Source organism: Quercus suber, unplaced genomic scaffold (genome assembly GCF_002906115.3).
Source record: "Quercus suber isolate HL8 unplaced genomic scaffold, Cork oak 2.0 scaffold_55, whole genome shotgun sequence".
Lineage (NCBI taxonomy): Eukaryota > Viridiplantae > Streptophyta > Magnoliopsida > Fagales > Fagaceae > Quercus > Quercus suber.
Genome location: NW_027069520.1, coordinates 1,518,636 through 1,538,459, shown reverse-complemented (window position 1 = coordinate 1,538,459; position 19,824 = coordinate 1,518,636). Strand labels below are relative to the sequence as shown.

At 33.1% G+C, this 19,824-nt stretch overlaps 1 protein-coding gene across 1 annotated transcript; it reads right to left on the bottom strand.

Annotated features, from left to right (window-relative positions):
- Window positions 1-1,491: 1,491 nt before the first annotated feature.
- On the bottom strand, window positions 1,492-15,689 carry LOC112038905 (protein VASCULAR ASSOCIATED DEATH 1, chloroplastic). Its single transcript, XM_065772242.1, is given in 18 exon segments — window positions 1,492-1,901; window positions 3,710-4,008; window positions 4,125-4,167; window positions 4,274-4,335; window positions 5,269-5,368; window positions 6,083-6,149; window positions 8,569-8,623; window positions 8,814-8,900; window positions 9,028-9,115; window positions 9,246-9,286; window positions 10,397-10,581; window positions 10,673-10,773; window positions 11,910-12,020; window positions 12,022-12,051; window positions 12,153-12,248; window positions 14,110-14,175; window positions 14,496-14,546; window positions 15,651-15,689. Coding segments are annotated over 18 exon segments (1,770 nt in total). The 3' UTR covers window positions 1,492-1,652.
- Window positions 15,690-19,824: the final 4,135 nt, after the last annotated feature.

Genomic DNA, 19,824 nt, shown 5'->3' with positions numbered 1-19,824 from the left:
ACTAAAAGCTATCAATAAACTGACTGATTGGCCAAATTAAACTACTCACTTAAAAATTAAAACCTCAAAACTCAAAATTAAATGAAAAAAAAAAAAAAAAAAAAAGGTTTTACTACTAAAGACTTCTTGGGTTAAAAAAAAAAAAAAAACGTTTTTTTTTTTTGTATTTATTAATATATATTTTTTGCATATATTCAAAAATATAAATATTACGTCAATAACAATTCAAACAAAGGTAAATCAGTTTACTAAAAACCAATCTTCCTTCGAGTTGATGTTGAATACAATTTTAATAATTATGATAAAGAGATACAATTTTAAATATATATATATATATATATTGGTGATTTTTGATGTGTTGGATTCAAACTCAAGACTCTTATTTGACAACAAGAAACTTTACTAATTAAACTAAAACTCAAAACAAATTATACCTTTTTTTTTTTTTTTTTTGAGAATCAATTATACTGTATAAACCTTAAACCTTAAAAATAGATGTTTCAACTTTTAAACCCAAAACAAAAATATATTTAAGAAATTAATTTATTATGGTATTGTTCTAACACTAACCATATTTATTATCATGTCATTTTTAAAAGCTTTTTGTGGTATAATTAGTAATACTGTTATCATTTTCTTTAAATTTTGATATTAGTAGGTGTTTAAGGCCGAAAAAGTTGCGAAGTTTGATAGGCTATGGCACACCAATGAGCAGGTCCATCCCAAGCTGCCCAATACAACTATTAAAAGCCCTAAAGCCATGCTCAAGCCTGCACTCACTTTCTTGCTTGGCATCATGGGCAAAGATTTGCCGACCTACATTACAATTGCTCGAACTAGATAATCAGTTCAATCCCTACATCCCCATAAAAGGTCGAACAAAGTCCCTGCATCCAAAAAACAAGATTGGATGACAAGCCAATCAGATCTCATAAGCCCTTCCACTCTGATCAAACAGATTACTGGTTAACGGTTCCAAGGACCGGCCCTCTTGCCTCAATGTTTAATGCTAACACCTTATGTCAATCGCATTAAATGCTACGAAAGGGGGGTGGGTGTGGGGGGTGTATGGTGTCATACCTGACACCTGAATTTTGAAGGATGGGAAAATCACCTTAAAACTCAACACTAGACTCAGACTTAGGAATGATCTTCATATGCCTCTAACCCTGTCAAAATTTCTACCCGTAATTTGCCTCTAACCGGACCGTCAAGAGTACCACCAAGAAAAAGAGCACGCAGTTCATCTGGAACTCTGAGACTGACTTCCACTTTAATTTTTCATCCACCTACATTTATGTAGTTTATGTTTTCGCTGTTTAGGTATTTTAACTAACCAACTAGGCCACGGACATTGCATTTGTAGAGGCTGTAATTCGCTTTTCCTCTTGAGAGAAAACTGATGCACAAATATGTATTAGTTTTTCCCCTTAAGCGTAAATTGATGCACAAGGATGTATTAATACTGGTAGTTTTCGAGTCATGAAAGGCTACGGCCCAATCAGCATGGCCTGCTTCCCCAATGTTATTGCTTGTGATCAACATGGGAACTATTTGCAAATTCAAATGGACAAGTTCCTTTTATGATACATTTTTTTTAATTACAAAAGAAAAAACATTTACCATGACAAAAATAAGGATATACAAAATGTCTATGTTTGCTTACTAAGCTTCTCTAGGTCTTTCAGTTGTGATTTCAATAGTGCATGCTCATTTCGCATCCTCTCAAGCCGAGCCTCAACCATGTACATCTCATCTTTAAGATGGTGAACTCGCTTCTCCAACCAAGCAATTGCTTCAGGTGATCTTCCACCTACTCCACCGCCCATGCTAGCCATGTAATCAGCTTGAGGGTTCACATGGATGTGCTGCGGTCTTACTAGTAGCACAACAATGCTCAACTGCAGTGACAAAAAAATATTATATAATAAAATAAACAAACTATGACCCTGTCTCATGGAGTAGAAAGGTTTATCCTTTTAACCCTTACAATTTATAAAAAAAAAAAAAAAAAAAAAAAAAAAAAAAAAAAATGAGTATGGTTGCTACCTAAAATACTATAGAATAATTAATTCAAATTTGGGTGAACGCTGAAAAACCACCAGGTTGATAATTTATAAGTCATACACACACAATCAATTTTGAACCCACAACCTAACATTAAACCAACCCGAAATAAGAAATTTTAAAAGCCTATTTCAATGCTGGGAAAATGGTTCAACAATTAAAAAATAAATAAATAAATGGTTTCGTGAATGCTATAAACACTATATGATATCAAATGCTAATCCAGGCTCTTTCATAATTGATTAAAGATAAATCACTTGCTGTATGCACTGTTAGTAACTGCTTCATTAAAAGCAGTGAGATTCTTTGTTTTCAAAACAGAATGATTTGGACATAATAAGATTGTGCCTCTACAAAGGATAAAGTTGACACAAATTCCAGGAATCAAATATATACTATCAGAGTAAGATTTGGAATGTTATTGCGGCCAAAATATCTGCAACAGCCCCCTTGAGACCCCTACCGAATGATCTCAATAACATTCAGAAGAATGCTTGACTCAAACATGTTAATTAACTAGTCAGACCAAAATTCATTAATCCCAAAAGAATATTAACATAACACTTTGAGATATGTTTGGTCTGACAAACATCAAAAGGTGATAAACTATAAATAGTCCCAAAAACTTAAACTGATATGACATGGTGAATTTGATCAATTGATCATTATTTTCTATTACTCCCCTCACATGTGGGCCCAATAATCACCCTCAATCCAACAAGTAGAATTTTTACTTTTTAAATGGGAGGTAGTCAGGTAGAGTGAAGATAGAGTTTACACTCGAGACTACTTGCTATGATACCATGATAAACTACAAACTTATTCCAAAAGCTTAAACTGATATTAAATGATGAATTTAATCATTTATCCACTATTTCTAACAAAAGGAAACATATATATAATGAAAATTCAATCTTGATTATTCTTCCTTCAAGAAAAAAAAAAAAAAAAAAAATGAGACTGCATCATTTCTTTTCCTTTTTCAAGAAGTCTTTAAGTCTTTAATATCATATTAATAGTGTCAGAGAAAATCAAAGTCGTTTAGACCGTCAATTCATTTCATTTTCCAAATATGAAACATACCACAAATGAGGGTAAGAATTATTTTTTTTCTCCCCTTTATTCCGGTTAGGATTTTCTTCAGAAGCTACTACAGTTGATCAAAAACAGGCCTGCATAATGTAATATATGCACATAAAATTCAACAAAGCACCTCCAGGAAAATTTAAGCTGGAAATCAGTCTTTTCTAGCTGTCCCAGCAAGTCAACCAAGATCAACCATATTTAATCCAAGAAATCCAATAACAAAGTTTAAACCTACAAGGGCAGGTGTCTAATAGAAGTTTGCACAAGCTAAAGAACATGTTTAAACTATTGTTAAAACACCCAACAGCATGCGTATCAGTTCTTGTAATAATTGGCAATAATCTTGTCATCTGGCATCATCAAATTGCTACAAGAAACTACACTCCTAGAGACTATCCCTTACCCATTGATAAGAAGCATAAAGTGTAAATTGCAAATTCACAGTCCCAAAGGAACCAAATCATATCAAAGTAGTATTTATTTCTTGGAGAAAACTGCTCAAATTAAATTGATCAGATGAATAGCAGAAATGTAACAAGGCTTGAAAAGTACATACCTGCATCAAGAAAATCACTGCAAAGATGATAGCTGCAAGTACTGAAACATGGTTTTGACTTTTCAATGATCTTAACGTCAATATAAATTCTCTTAACCAAGATGCTAGAGGTGTAGCATCAATGAAATTTTCTTGCAAGAGACATCCAGCTTGTTGGTTAGCATTTGTGGAATCAGATATCTGTTGCGTTCTTATATGGTCACTTGACTCGAATGAACTTTTGGAGGATTCCCCAGTTTCTACTTCATCCTCAATATGAACTTGACCATTCTGAATCACATTAGCAGCAGCACCTCCCTCTGCTCCCATGAAATAAGGAGATGATTAGTTGAAATAAGTAAGCATCTCCACCAGGGCATAAAATATCATGCATTGGAAAAACTCTTGTATATACAAATATCTTCTAAGGCCCAACCTTCTTTGTTTTCAAGGTTCTTCTGCTTCAACAATTCATGAGCCTGAAAGAATAATGAATATACAAATTCTTAAGGTTGACATTATTGCACTTATTAAACTGCAAAATAAAAAACAAAAAATCTACAAAATAAAACAGAAAGACAATACCATATCAATCCAGATCAAATATGCTTCTCGACATTCTTCAACAGTTGACTGCACTATTTTGCCTGTGACCACAACATCAACATTGCATCAAATCAAGTCAGTAAATCATGGCAACACTTCCAATCAAGATAATAGCAAGCCTCAACACACACCAAAAAAATATAAGTAAAATTAAAATTTTTAAAATTAAAAATAAATAATAAATAAACCCACAAACCAAAAAGGAAAAGAGATATATTTTTTTCCTATTAGTGTTCTAACATAAAGAAGAGAGAGTCTTTTAGCAAGCACATGTTCAAAATCTGCATTTTAACACAAACAAAAAAGCATTGTACTATAAGGTTTGTCAGGTGTACAAAATGAGAAAAACCCAAGACAGATTCAAATGCCTTACGCATCCATGCTCAAACACCCTGACTAATCCAGCACACGCAATGCATTCAGGAACATGAAAAAGGTTTTTCGCCTTCAGTAAAATGTGTGCACGGTCCTGAGATTTCACTTGACATAAAAGAAAGTACTAATTTCAAGTCACTAACCAATAAAGTAGTCTGCTTAAAATCCTGTAATTGTTTATTCTGAACTTTCAACTGTCATATTTTATATACTTCTGCCTTCAGCTCGGGAATCTTATGTATATTACATCTAGGGTTGCCTTCTAAAAACTATATAACAGTTTCAAAACAGAAAACTTCTAAGAAAAAGGTAGTTAATTGATATAAGATTTCATTTCATTTTTTTGTTTTTTTGAAAATTCAACAGTTACAATGGGGGATGGAGGGCTTGAACCCAAATGTCTCCATTGGAAACACCAAGAGATTTCATTTCAATTTTTAAATATTATTACATTGGTTCAAACTTTAGAATACATATAAGAAGTATAAAAAATAAAATAAAAAACACCTATTTTTTAATGAAATTTAAATAAAATCACTCCTCAGTCAATTTAATTGTAGGGAACTAAATACAACAAACAAAGTATTGGCAGGGCAAACCTTTCCACACAGTTTTCTTGGAAAAGGCCACATTTACATATATACGCAAACTACAGCATTCTTTTGATCCATCGGCATCTCTTTCGACATCCCAAAGTCCCTAATATTGGACCAGGAAAAAAAAAGTAATATAAACTTAGTTACAATGTCAACGGATTATGGAAATCTTTCAGTAGAGCAAACAGATTACAATTAATAAATAAATTCACAAGAGACAACACAACTGCACAACAATCACTTGATTGGTTGGCAAAAGTTAATTTATTAAAGAAGAAAGCTACTTAGATGTTTATAACATAGCTAAATGAGCAAGGTGTTTATATTTAAGCCTTTGGAGATTATTTCCATACAACTAATAGAGGACAGTCATCATTTTCTATGCACAGTATAGACCAAGGCGTAAAATATTCTGCCCCATTAATAAACCCACATATGAACTAGAAGCATTAATAGGAACAAAATAGTTTGAAAAGATATTAAATAAAGAAGTAACTTAAATTGCAGTGGCATGCCATGCTTCACAGAACAGACAATCACATTATTGTAGTGCAGCTCCACAACCTTATTATTTTGTTAATAGTAGCAGTAACTAAGTAAAAGAGATATGAATGTATTATATCACAATCTGTTTAATGCTTTTGTACAAGGCTAAAGAATTCCTCCTTCATCTTTATACAGACCAACTCTAATATCTTACTCAACTATATATCCAAATATAGGATATGCCTCAAAGATGCAAACTAATACATTATAGGAAAGAAAGTTTCATAAATGTAAGGTAGATATGTCGAAATAAATTAGATATAGCTTATACCTCAACACGGAAATAATCTGAATAAGGCACGTCACTGATTTCTTGTGATGTCTCCATAACCAAATGACTGGAGAAGTAAAAGTGAGAATATCAAGAAAATAATATAAAAATTGGTAAGGGCACCATCTTGGACTAGATAAAGTAACCTCAGATAAGTTACACCCATTAATTATAGAAAATAATAGCAATAATAATAACAATAATTTACACCAAGATCTAAACACATCAAGGAATGAAGGAACTGATAAATATGGGCAAGTAATAAAAGCAAGTGAAGAGAAATAGTTCACTAGCAATTGCAATCAATCATGTCAGCACAATTAATGCAGTCCCCTACCCAATATTGTTTGGCTGAATTCACAAAAAAGATATTTAAAAAAAAGCTTGGCTGGAAGGGGACAGATTAGAAAAAGTAATCAACTTGCTTTATATATACCTTAGCCAAAACAAGACTTCATCAATAATCAAAATGTGGTACTAGTATTATCATGTTCACATTCTTGCATCAATAATCAATCTCTACTCAATTCTAGTAATAAGTACTCTAGTGAACACACATCATAAAGGTCAATGATCAAATCAAGAAAACTTATTTTTTACAAGTTCTCTCTTCTCCCATACAAGAGGACCCTTGAGCCAATGCTACCAAAACTGTTAGGGCACATTTGGTACACTGAATAAAGATTACATTAAGAATAGTAATTTTTATTACTAGGAATAGAAGATATTGTAATGGAATAATTATTACCATTCATAAGTTTAATTGTTACATATGGAAATCTTGTAAAAGATGATGTATAAGAAAAATTTATATTTTTTGAAATATATTAATTTTAAGACCTATTATATGCACCAATGAATAGTTATTACATCTATTTTAAAGAGGAATAGCTATTATTCAATTTAAAGAATAGTTATTCCTTTGTAATAATTAATCCATATAATAAAGATGCTATCAAATAACCGAATTACTATTATACATGAATAGCTATTCCATTACAGGAGCTATTACATCATACCAAACATACCATTAGTATTGTTGTCTATATATAAGCCTTCAAATCCTATTCCTCAATAGAGAAGAAATATTAATTAGTTCTTTAACAAGAAATAGACTTTCCTTCCACACACACAAAAAACCCAAAAAAGTAACCACGTAAACTTTCCTTCCACACCAAGAAAAGAAAGCTATTTATTCTAGCTTCCATAGAGTTTGAGGCATTTGTACTCAAACTCTAATCTCAAACAGTAATCATGAATTTAACTAACAAGTTAACTTGAATTTAGCAACTCCATCTTCAAACTCTCAACTCATATCAATTTGCCCATTTGTAGCTTAAAATATCCTCATATTGCAAAATATGAAGTTCCTAAAAATCGATTACATGATATGTTGCCAATTCAGCTTTCTTGTTTCTGCTTCAGAACAATAAGGATTCAAGATACAAGGTTATCTCCACCCTCTATCATCTGGAGCTGTTTACCAAGATCATGAGTTCTTGCTGAATATCCAATTGATTTTAGGATTAGCATCAACCAATCCACAATCAAAAATCATTGCTTAGATTTTCTGTACAATTTTGTGGCATAATATGGAATTAAATACTTCTCAAATCCTGTTGAGCCCAGATTTCTGGCTTTCACTCTGCAATTTTTTATTATATCTTTGCAGTTAATTGGGCAAAGGCTGATATTCAGCTTCCATTATGCCAACTACAACAAGCATTACTTGTAAAACATGAAATCTGGTCATCATGTTCTTATTGATCCACAGTATAAAAATTTATTTGCAATAGTTTGCATCTTCATGCATGTAAACAGGGATCTACTGCCAATTTAATAGTTTGATATTTATCCTCTTCTAGGTGTATTTTATGTTCAAAAACTTTCCATGAATCTATTGTTACAAAATTTTGTGTCATATATTGCTTCTATGGTATGTAAGACAGTCACAGGCAAATTTGGACTTCCATGGAATTAACACTCATATAACTACTCACAATTTCCCTATTGTATCCACTAATCAACTTTTTTCTCCTGCCATTCTACTACATCAACTTGAATAGGTTTTTCTTTTCAATACAATGATCAAATCAATAGTTCTCCAATTGGGTACTAACTGTGAAGAGGGGCCCTTAAAATAGGGAAACAAATACAGTTTATCTCACCTCTAGTAAAACTCATATAAATACTCTGTTGACTAGGAACTTTCTAAAATATTACGTGCTCAACTTCCTTCAAAAGTGATCTATTTATTCAGGACCACGTTTGTTACATATGGCTCAATCTCATTCCAAGTATAACAAAGACAACCACAACCACAACTCCAACCCCAACAAAGGAATTATCATGATGACACCATTGACAAAGAAGATGGTACCGACTACAGATATGCAACACAGTAAAAGTAGCAATAAATTACTAATTTAACAACAAATTCAAGGTGTATTTTTTAACTGGAATAATCAACAGAACATGTTGGCTACCTGTTTCTATAAACTCGACATTTCTGGATCTCTTGGCAGCTACCAAACTTTGCACCTTAATGGCAAAACAAAATATTAATACCAAAACACACTGGAATACAAGACAAAGAAAAACTTATAGAACATATTTTGGTGAGGAATAGCCAATGTGTTACAGAGGCATAGTTTACTGAACATTTAAATGAATTATTATAGATTGCTGAGATAAAATAGAGTGGGGGAGGTCCAAAAACACACAAGCATACCAAAATAGACTTTTATTGGATGCTGAAATGATACATCACGGGCATGCCCATATTTTTCATGAGGATACCAAGAACTGCACCGAAATTCTGAAAAGAAAAACAAAATTCACAACATAAAAAACATGAAAAAATATCTGCCCCATAAAATTCAATAAGGAAACTAAAAAGATCACATTTGAATACGAAAATTTCATAGGAGTTCCAAGAAGGCTACCTTTATCTCCGCATCTTTTATGAAATAATTCAGTACAACTAATAGCATCATCTGAGAAAAAGAAATTAAAGAAGTCCTCAACCTTTATCTGCAATTCATAAATTGGAGTTAACTTCAACCTAACCTAGCTATAATGCCACTGGCAATTGAAGCAAAGTCACTTTTAAGCTTGAAAACATATATTATAATTTCAAAAGAACAAGAAAATCTAACAATACCGGAAACTTCGATTCAGCAACCCTTGTATAAAATTCTGGTACTGCAAGTCAAGTAAAAACACCTCAAATAATCAGGACATAAATTACAACCGTAAGCACAATAGCAACAAAAGTAGAAAAAGATCTATCACTTAATTTTTTAAAAATTTTGCTCATAAACAATACACGAACACAATTGCAATTGTCTGCATACACCACATCTGTGAGCTACTTTTCCATTATATATCTTCCCCTGAAAATATAGATGTTCTAGCGACTTACATCCATAAAATACATCATTCAAAGACACAGAGCAATCCCAAATAGTTTGTACAAATTATGAATTGTCACATCACGGACCTTGGGCCTAGTTAAATTCTAATAATTAGTTTCATTTCCAATTACATAAATAAAGCAAGCCAGCTCCTTTTGATCCCAATTCGTAGACTAAGTTACAAGGTAGTGATGAGCTACTTTCTCTTCTCTGATAAATGTGGCTACATACTAGTACAGGGAGCATGCAAGAGACTAAAAATTACAACAACAAAGCCTTAGTGCCAATTTTTGGAGTCGGCCACATGAACTCTTTTTCTTTCATTCTATTCTATCTAAAGTCAAACTCTTTGTTACTTCCCTAATTTTTTTTTTTTTTTGAGAAAGACTTCCCTAATTGATATGTCCTTTTTTTTACTTTTACTAATGTTATTTTTGTTTTCCTCAACCTTTTTTCATTCCCTTGACTTAGATTAATTTACTCTTTCTTACTGGTACATTAATCACTCTCCTCTGAAAAAAAAAAAAAAAAAAAAAAACTACTAGAAGATCTAAAAAAAAAAAATTTGATAAGTTTCTAGAAGATCTAAAAAATTAAGATATAAAATTATGAAGGTCTAGAAATTTCAAAATTGATGAAGAAGATAAACTACTAGTAACTGTCAGCCAGTCAAGCAACACTCTTAAGAACAGAATTGTTGGCCAAGCAACACAAGGACAAACTTTTAGGCCAGGATATGAGATTGAGGAACTGTAATTCAAACTGAAAAGTGGTAGCAAAAGCTGCAAAACCATCACAATATTAGAATGATAATAGAACTCTAGAAATTAAAAAATGGGCTCAAATCAGGCAAGTGACACACCAAAGCAACAATCCTAGAATTCAAGAATAAACTCACTCTTTGGAGCATCAAAATTTTCCTCCTTCCATGTCCAAGTCTTCTTTGAAGATGAAGATTCAGCATTTGGAAGTGGCTCTGTATCCTTCTCTACATTATCTTGCTGCTCAGAAGCTATTGCTAACACTGTCTCATCTTCAACATTTAGAGGAAGCGAATCATTCATTACAGGAGCATCCGTATTCCTGATTCACATACATGCAGTAGAGCCTAAATGAGACTCTCAAAGAAAACAATAATCCACACTGAAGTATCACGATTATTGCTCATGTAAACCTGTCAGTAGAATCCAATTCATTGGCTGAGCTTTTAAAGCTCTTGACCCTTTCAATTAGAACCCCTCCATTCTCTTGGCTGCTAGTTTCAGATATTGATTCCTGAGGTAAAATCAGGACATATGCAAAAAGAATAAGCCTGTTAGAATACTAATGATTAAGTGATAAAATTCACTATTTCCTATCAACTTAAACTTTTGGGACTAGCAGTAATTTATCATGGTACAGAACAGGTTGGGGTCCTGAGTCCAAACCATGTCTCCATCCTACCTTCCAATTAAAATTAAAAAATTCAAGCCCCAAGGGAGTCTAGGCCCACACATGAGGAGTAGTGTTAGAATAATAATGATCAAGTAATTAAATTCACATTTTCTTATCAGCTTAAGCTTTTAGAACTAGCAATATTTTATCAAAGCCAATGCAACAATTTCAAATTAATTGGGGTTCTTAAATCTCATTATTGAATAATGCACACAATTTTGGTGTCCTGTACGTATATTTTAGGTTTAAGTTAGATATATCACAGTATATTGGCATAAATTTGGACGTAGAAAGAAGAAATGATAATTAATCAAAACTTCAAGTAGGTAGAGAAATCTCATATACATATAGAGCACATATTGTAGGCAAATAAAAATAGAAGGATCAAATTAAGTAGCATGTAGGTTCTGCTAAGAAGTTAAAAGTGAATGCCTACATAAGTCACGGCTAAGCTATTTGTATGTCCTAGTATGCTGGAACTTTTTCATGATATGAAAATTAATGCAACAATCACCTTCCTTATATATATATATATATATATATCCCATATTGACAAATTGTTACCAAGAAACTAATAAGCAATAGCCATTCTAGCACATACACAAATTATGTTAGTGATCTCGTACAAATATCAAGATTACAAAAATAAAAACATCCTCTAATCCAATCGATTGACAAGTCGCTCATCCAGGAAGTCGAACTGCACATAAGCCCCATAGAGAGCAATATCAATTTACAATATTCTCTACGCAGAGATGAAAGGGGATAAATAAATTCTAACTTAAATAAGAGTACAGCATAACTTTTAAAACTTCAATAATTTATTTTAGAAATTTTTTTAAATTCAATAATAAGAAGATAAATTTTATTTTTCTCATAAAAGATTACATTATAGATGTTGCATGTTATCAGTGACTTTACATTCTTAACAAAATGAAATTAATCACCACTAATGAACTGTGATATAATTAAAATACCTGCTGTTCTGTAGCTGCTTTGGTGCCATTACTCTGTTGCAACCATCCATCATTTATGAGCTTGAAAGCTTCATCACGGGAGAGAAAGGATGCGAAGAAGTACTGCCAAATCAACAAGTGGATTAAGACATTGCAGCTGATACTGAAATCACAAAGATTATAAGAAAATGTTCAGGCCATTTTTATAGGCATCATCACTACAAAGCCAAAGAGAAAGAAATGATATTTCACATCTAGAATTACCTTTTTGCCCCCAGAAAAAATTTCTATGGCATTAGGGAAGATGCCCGCAGTCTTTGCCCTTCGTACACTGGTCACTTCTTGGAAAGCAATTATTTTCTGAAGCATATGCTCAAAAGTTCATTGCAATCAAGATCAAGAACAAAAAAGCACTTAAACTCAATGGCAAATGAAAAATCATGAGATACAATTGTGTTCTGAATTATAAATTCATAACAGTTCACTTGACAGAATCTAGCGAAATGGTCCAAGTTTGAAAATGTGTTGATCAATGAAGATTAATTTTCCCTAATGGCTTGAGGTTTATTTTTTGTAAACCAATATCTTATATCCCAATAGCTTATACATGCACATCTGTATATATATATATATATATAGCACAAAGTAGTTTCAAGCCTCAGTGCAGGCTCAAAGCCTAGACAGGGGGTGGTGTTGGGGGGGATTAATTTTCCCTAACGGCTTGAGGTTTAGTTTTTTTTAAAGCACCATCTTACACAATAGATTGTCAACATTAGCCATCTAACATCCCACATGGCCACGCACCAAACAATCTTGTTCTCTTTCTCTTTCACCTTATCTAAGATAAAGTAAACCACCTTTTTAAAAAATAATAAATTTTCATTTCTTTTAGTTAAATTTTATGGGCGAACCATGATCTTCTTCTTTTTGTAAGTATGCTTGAACCATGATCTTTGATTCTCTATATAAATTATGTGCTTAATTCTTCAGATTAACCTTGGTGGTTTGGTTAGAATTAAATAAATTTATTTGATTGATATGGAAATATAAAAGGCCCCACTAAAATTAATTGCCTCAAGCCACCCCTTTCAAGCCAATATGCAAACCAAAAAGAGAACCAGTTCAGCTGGTTTTTAAAACACTGGTCTTAACTGTGCCCCTCAGCATAGTTACATGGTAAGCTTCACAGTGGCAAGAATGACCTCAATCCAATGTTATCTTACACCCATTTTTAGTAAAACAAGGACAAACATGCAAAGTTAATTCTCAATAAACTGTTTCAAATCAAAGAAATGATCCCACTTGGACCATATATTTAAACATGAGGGCTATATTCTGAGAGCTTGAACTGGGTTGATTATGATGTTATATTTTTTTATAATTAAAAAACTGCCATAGCTAAGAACACTGAAAGTATTGAACTATTGAAGCCTAAGATACACTGACTAAGGTCCTTACTCTCACACGTGCAGTAAAGAAGCCGAGGGATCTTTGAACGGAGTAAAGACCTTCAAACATATTATATACTGTCAAAAAGAGAGACTCAATGTCAATTGCCCTCTGGTTTCATTTTTCAAAATCTAACCCAACAAGATCCACTATAGCTTGGTGCTCTAAAATTGCATGAGCTTTATTTACTGAAATCTGAGTGAAACTGGTCTAACTGGTCACTTTCAATATCAAAGCACCCCCACCCCATCCGTCCTTCTCTTTTTTCCTCTTTATATATATACAGAGATTTAAAAACAATACTAACAAGTGTAGGTACATTCCCAATGCCTTCCCATTTATCATATACAATACAGCATAAAAAGTCCTAAGTGAGACACCTTTTATTTCTTTTGGGTAAGTAGACCAAATGCAATACTCAGACTAGCAACTAATCTTCCTTTCCCCATCTTTCCCAAGCACATGAAATTAGAAACACAAACCTCCTGACAAATTTTTAGATTTCCTCTAATCCTATTAGCTCATAAGCCAGTGAGGTTGAGGATGAGCTAAACCTTCTGGGCAAAAAAGAACATGCACAGAGCAGGATGTCTCTGCCCTAAATGGTTTTCTGAATGTTTTTTGTTAGCGTGCAACCATTCCAAGTTTGAGGACTTTCTATCATGATAGCAAACTAATACAAAGAAAAAGGGAAATGTGGTAGAGCAGGTGAATATAGTAGTTTGCAAGAATTCATTTGAAATAAAGTTAAATAAGAGATACATCGTCTTACCTTCGTCTCAAATCCGAATATGTTAGAGTAAAAGCAAATATAATGAACAAACAGGTACATATGACCCTGCAACCAATACACATCCAAGGAAATTAGACCCAAAAAAATACAGAAAGTTAAGCATTAAATCCTACAATCAAGAAGTTAAAATGGATGCATAAAAACAGAATTGGTAGCAGATAACCAATATGCCACTACTACTACAACTACAACTACAACAACAAAGCCTTAGTCCCAAAACACAACCAATATGCAACTACCAACCAAAAAAGTAAATGATGGTAACTTAACGATGCCTACCAAAAAAATAAGATGAAGGACAAAGGCAATTATGAAATAAATCATGCACCTCACAAACTCAAACCTTGAATATAGATAAAGATCACCTGAATAAGTATATTCTCCTGGTAAGCACAATTAAAATCTTCAACAAGAACCTATAAAGAAAAAGAAATTTAACAAGTTTAAACATGTCTTCAAATAATAATATGTACATTATGTGCATGTACATGTGTGTGTGTGTGGAGAGAGAGAGAGAGAACAATAATTTCCAAATAATCAGCAGTTTTAACAATTAGAACTACTCTATCAGATTTAACATTAACGTCTATGACATCATATACAACTCAACTCAATTAAACTGTGAACCCAATTAAAGGAGGAGTTGGTGGGATAGGGAAGATCTTACATTTGAAATTGAACCAACCAAAAGTAAATTAACCGATTCAATCAGAACTCAACTATAACCTAGTTTTATCCAAAGTAAAAAGGGCGTACTAACTCATTTCAGCCCAATTGTAATTCTTTAAACTACTTCATGTCTATTTTCATGAAGTAGTCTCATTTCAATAAACTTATTCTTACCCATAAAAAAAAAAATAAATAAAAAAAAATAAATAAAAAAAACTCATTTCAGCTTACCCTGCTCTCTTAACTACTCAGACATGGACTTATGACTTTTATGCAAACAGGAGGTGTACACAAAGTATTCCTAAAACACAAGCTCAGACATGGATATGACACTATAATGGGGATTTTGACATCTGTTCATTCTATAATAAGCTACGAGGTTCTTCTTCTGTTGTCTTTCCTTGGACAGGTATTTGGAAAGTTAAGGCTCCTCAACGTGTTTCCTTCTTTGTTTGGACTGTAGCTTGGAATAAGATTCTTACAGGTGATAATTTGAGACTTAGGGGTTTTGATTTTGTTGATTGGTATATTATGTGTCGTTGTTGTGGGGAGACTACGGGTCATTTACTGCTTCATTGTGAACAGGCTCATCGGTTGTGGAGTTTTGTTCTTAAATCTTTTGGGATTTCGTGAGTCTTACCTAGAACGGTTCCTAATCTGCTTTTTGGTTGATGGAATTGGTTGGGGAAGCACTTGTCTAAAATTTGGAATTTAGTTATGTTGTGCTTATTGTGGTGTCTTTGGAAAGAGCGCAATCAGCGGACTTTAGAGGACTTCGATAGCTCTGAAGATCAGTTGCTTGTTTCTTTTAGTGGATCTCTATTCAATTAGTCTCAAGCTTGGGGACTCACATCTAGTGATTCTCTCCCTTCATTCCTTTGTTCTCTCATCTTTTGTACTTAGTTTTCTTCTTTGTTTTTTCTCATCTTTGTTACTTTTTCTTCTTTGTAAATGTTGGTCTGCTTTGTGCTTTTATTGCATAAAGTAACTTTTTGAATATACATCTTTCTTACTTATCAAAAAAAAAAAATGACTCTATAGAAACAAATCTTGACAATTTGTTCCATTGCATTAATAGAGATTCCTATGTCCTTTGGTGTTTTTTTAATTTATATTTCTTTGAAATGATCAAATTTCAGAATTTATGTGAAAACAATACAACCAGTTACAAAAGTAGCTATACCTGTAGTAGGGGATTCTATACAAGCAAGGAACAAAATGCTAATAGAGTAAACACAACCAAAATGAGGATGCAAGTGAATAAGATGGGGAAAAGAAAAATATGAATTGAAGAAAAATTCACGTCGGCCAATGGCCTTTGGGCTTGATGGCACTTCCATGTTGGGTGGTGGGTAAGATCACAGGTTGATGTCCTGTTGGGTGCACTAATCAAAAAAAAAAAAAAAAACAAGGCAATAAATGATGTTCCCTTAAAAAGTTTGACTTTTCAAACAGGACAAAAAATTTGGGACGGAGGGAGTATCTATTTTAAATATACCTCATGCTCATTTAATACATTTTTTTTTTAAAAACTAGCACACACTAAATTCAGTCGTTTACTCCATTTCAAATTCTAAATTTTAATTTTTTAAAAATCCCTTACTATGTAACGGATAAATAAATTTAAATTGAAAAATTACATTAAACTTAAAAAAAAAATGATATGTTTACAATAATTTTATAATATTTTTATCATAAATCACAAGTTGTTATTTATTATCAGACGTGTGGAGAGCATCTGACGAGACCAGTAATTATTATTATCTTAAAAATAAATTTAGAAAAGGAAATGTTTTTGACGAGGAACATGTGAGAAGGTCGACATTTGAGAGGTGACGTGGAGCTGCTGCAACTTAATAAGAAGCTCCACCAAACTACGCTTCTTCCTCTGTCCGTTTCCTTTTCTTTCTTCTCAAAACCGTAAAACTACGTACCCCTCAACTACCACTCTCTCTCTCTCTCTGTCTCTCTCCATTTCCAATTCGAAGTCCACCATTGTTGAACTCAAGCCCTAGATCTCTCTCTCTCTCTCGCTCTCTACGTTTTTGGCTATGGCGGTAGCATCGGAAACCGCGGAGAGAGTTGACGTGTCTCAGTCAATGGACTCGTCGTCTCCGTCGAGATTGGCCGCCGCTGACGTGGTCTCCGAAGCCTCATCCGTTGCTCGGCCTTCCTTCTCCGCCGACTCGCCTGATCGCAACGACTCCGCCAATTCCTCTCCCAGAGATGGCGATCCTCAGGTCTGAATTTTTTTTGCAATTTTCTTTGAATTTTGAGTTATCAGGAATTTGTTACTGTTAGATGTAGTAGTTGTTGTAATTGTACTCTCTTATACGCTAATTTGGAGGTTCCGTGAGTTTGAATTGAAAACTTTAGCTTAGAGTTAGTGAAACAGCTCTATAGTTAGTAGTAGTTGAGCGGATTTCGCTTTTAGGGATTCTCCATTACTCGTTTATTGCTCCATTGCTGAATTCAGAAATAAATAGGTCAAGTATGCATGACTTGAAGATTTTTATATGTATATATGTTTGTATATGTATAAGGTGTGGAAATTACAGGGAGCAACCGCTACGATTTGTTGCTTAAACAGTCTTTTAGAACTTGATTTGGTAAATTTAGTGAAGCGGTGGTCAGGTTTGAGCTCCACCGCTGCTAATCTGATAATTCAGACTCAGTCTTCACTTATTATCGCGGTCGATGGCAAGAAGGGGATTGGGGAGTTAAAAGAGTTCCTTCGGAGTTCGTTCCAAACTAGGGATTTAGGAAAGTAGAGGTATATTGCTTCTTGGAGGTTGAGGTGGCTTGATCTAAAAGAGGAAATTAGTTTGTCGATTGTCACCGTGAAAATAGGTGTTGGATAGTTTGGGAGAAATTGGCATGTTAGGCTATAAACTTGTAGAGAGTCTTGTAGATCCCAATTATAAATTGTACTTGGATCAAGGGGAGTTGTTGTTTAATCCTGAGAGATATCGTCACCTGGTTTTCAAGTTGAATCATCTCACTATTGCTCGTATAGTCATATCCTTTGCTGTGCTTGTTGTGAATTAGTATATGATGATTCCTTGTTATATGCTTTAGGTAGTTATTTGGATTGTGAAGTATTTGAAGGCCCATGCTATTCATGGACTTTTATAGAGGGCTAATGGTCACTTATAGGTAGAAGTGTTTACAAAGTCAAATTGGACATGATCATCCTCAAGCAGAAGATCAACAACTACATATTGCATCTTTCTTGGAGGAAACTTGATTACATGGGAAAATAAGAAGTAGAGTGTTGTGTTTCACTCTGATGCATAAGCTTAGTATAGATCCATGAATCATACATTATGTGAGTTTATATTGATTAAACACCTACTTGAGGAATTAAGCTTAATGTGTGGTTATTTTTGAGTATGTATTGTGATAATCAGGTAGCTATCCATATTGCTTTGAATCTTGTATTTCATGTGCAGAGTAATCACATATATGTGGATTGCCATCTTGTTAGGAAAAAGTGGAAAATAGAGTGATTGTCATGCCATATGTTTCTATAGGAGCTCAATTCCAAAAGAACTCCTATATATATACATATATATATAAAAGGAAAAGAGAGTGGGATTTTTGACCTGACCAGCACTGGTCTCAGCCCATTGGCAATGGTCTTAGACCTTCAGTGCTGCTCTCATTGCATCAGCATTCTTGCCATTAGTTGCCTTCATATGTTCTGCCTTCTTCTTCTTCTTTCATTTTCTTTTTGGTTGCTTTGGATGGTTTGAGAGTCAGTGGCTTCTAGAAGAGGCTTTGAATTATTTTCTTTTTGAAGACTGGGCTTATCAAATTTTCTCTCCGTTAAACAAGCTGTGAACAAAAAAAATACATGTGGCCGATGCTAACTAATCTGTTGAGAATTTGTAGCCAATCCCAAAATTTTGGAATAAGGCTTTTTGTAGTAAAACAAGCTGAATGGAGAATAGGGAACTATTGTCGTTATTATTTTTTGCATTATATTATTATAGGTTTTATAATTATTATCATTAATCATTATTACTAAGTTTTGTTACACTATTTTGATTAATATCACTTAGTATGTACAAATTTAATGTGGGTTATATGTGATTTTCTAAATATTTGTGCATAGTTTAACTCTAATTTTTGAAAAAGTATAAAAATAACATTTAATGGAGTATTAAATGCACCTTAACTTTTGCTCTTAGAGCTTAGAGCATGTGGCTGTTAACCACAACGTCAAAGGTTCAAGCCCTTCCTCTAGCAGTGCTTATTTTTAATTATTTATTAAAATTTTACTTATCAAAAAAAAAAAAAAAAAAAAAAGCTTTTGCTCTTAGAGCACTCATTAACAAAAGCCTAACATTAAAGTTGTTTAAAAATATAAAATACACAAAATTTTAATTAATTAATTGCTATGTTACTGTTGTGTCTTGTGCTATTTTTTTTTCAGAATTGTTGTGTCACTATGTCTTGTGCCGTGTTTGTGTCCATGCTTCTTAGGTTAAGAGGTAAATGTGTAATAATGTACTAAAGTTGTTAGTATAAATGCTAAGCACGTGTGTTAGGGTAAATTGATTAACCCAAACACACTTTGCAAGACTTAACATGTCACAAATAAAGGACATAGCTCATAGATGGGAATATGAAATATGTAACAAATGAAGGACAGAGTTCAGTTTTGTTGATAAGGAGATGTGTTTTGAATGTTATGTTCTAACATTATATAGCTCTTCTACTTTTATTACAGTCTCCAACGTCATTGAAGAGCGAAGAGTATCGTCAGTTGTTTCGGCTTCCACCAGATGAAGTGAGTGACTTAAGGGTTTTGCAATATATATATATATATATATTAATTCTTTCAGTGTTTTGTAGTTGATATTCTCTTTAGCTTGTAAGGTGTCTGTAGTTTATGATGTTTGATGTGAAAATTCTGATGTGGGGTTGCATCTTAGAAACTTTGTTTGGGAATTTCCTAATTTTTCCTTTATTGTAGTTGTTAGAGCTGTTTTATTATTATTGGTCCCTATCATTATCGGT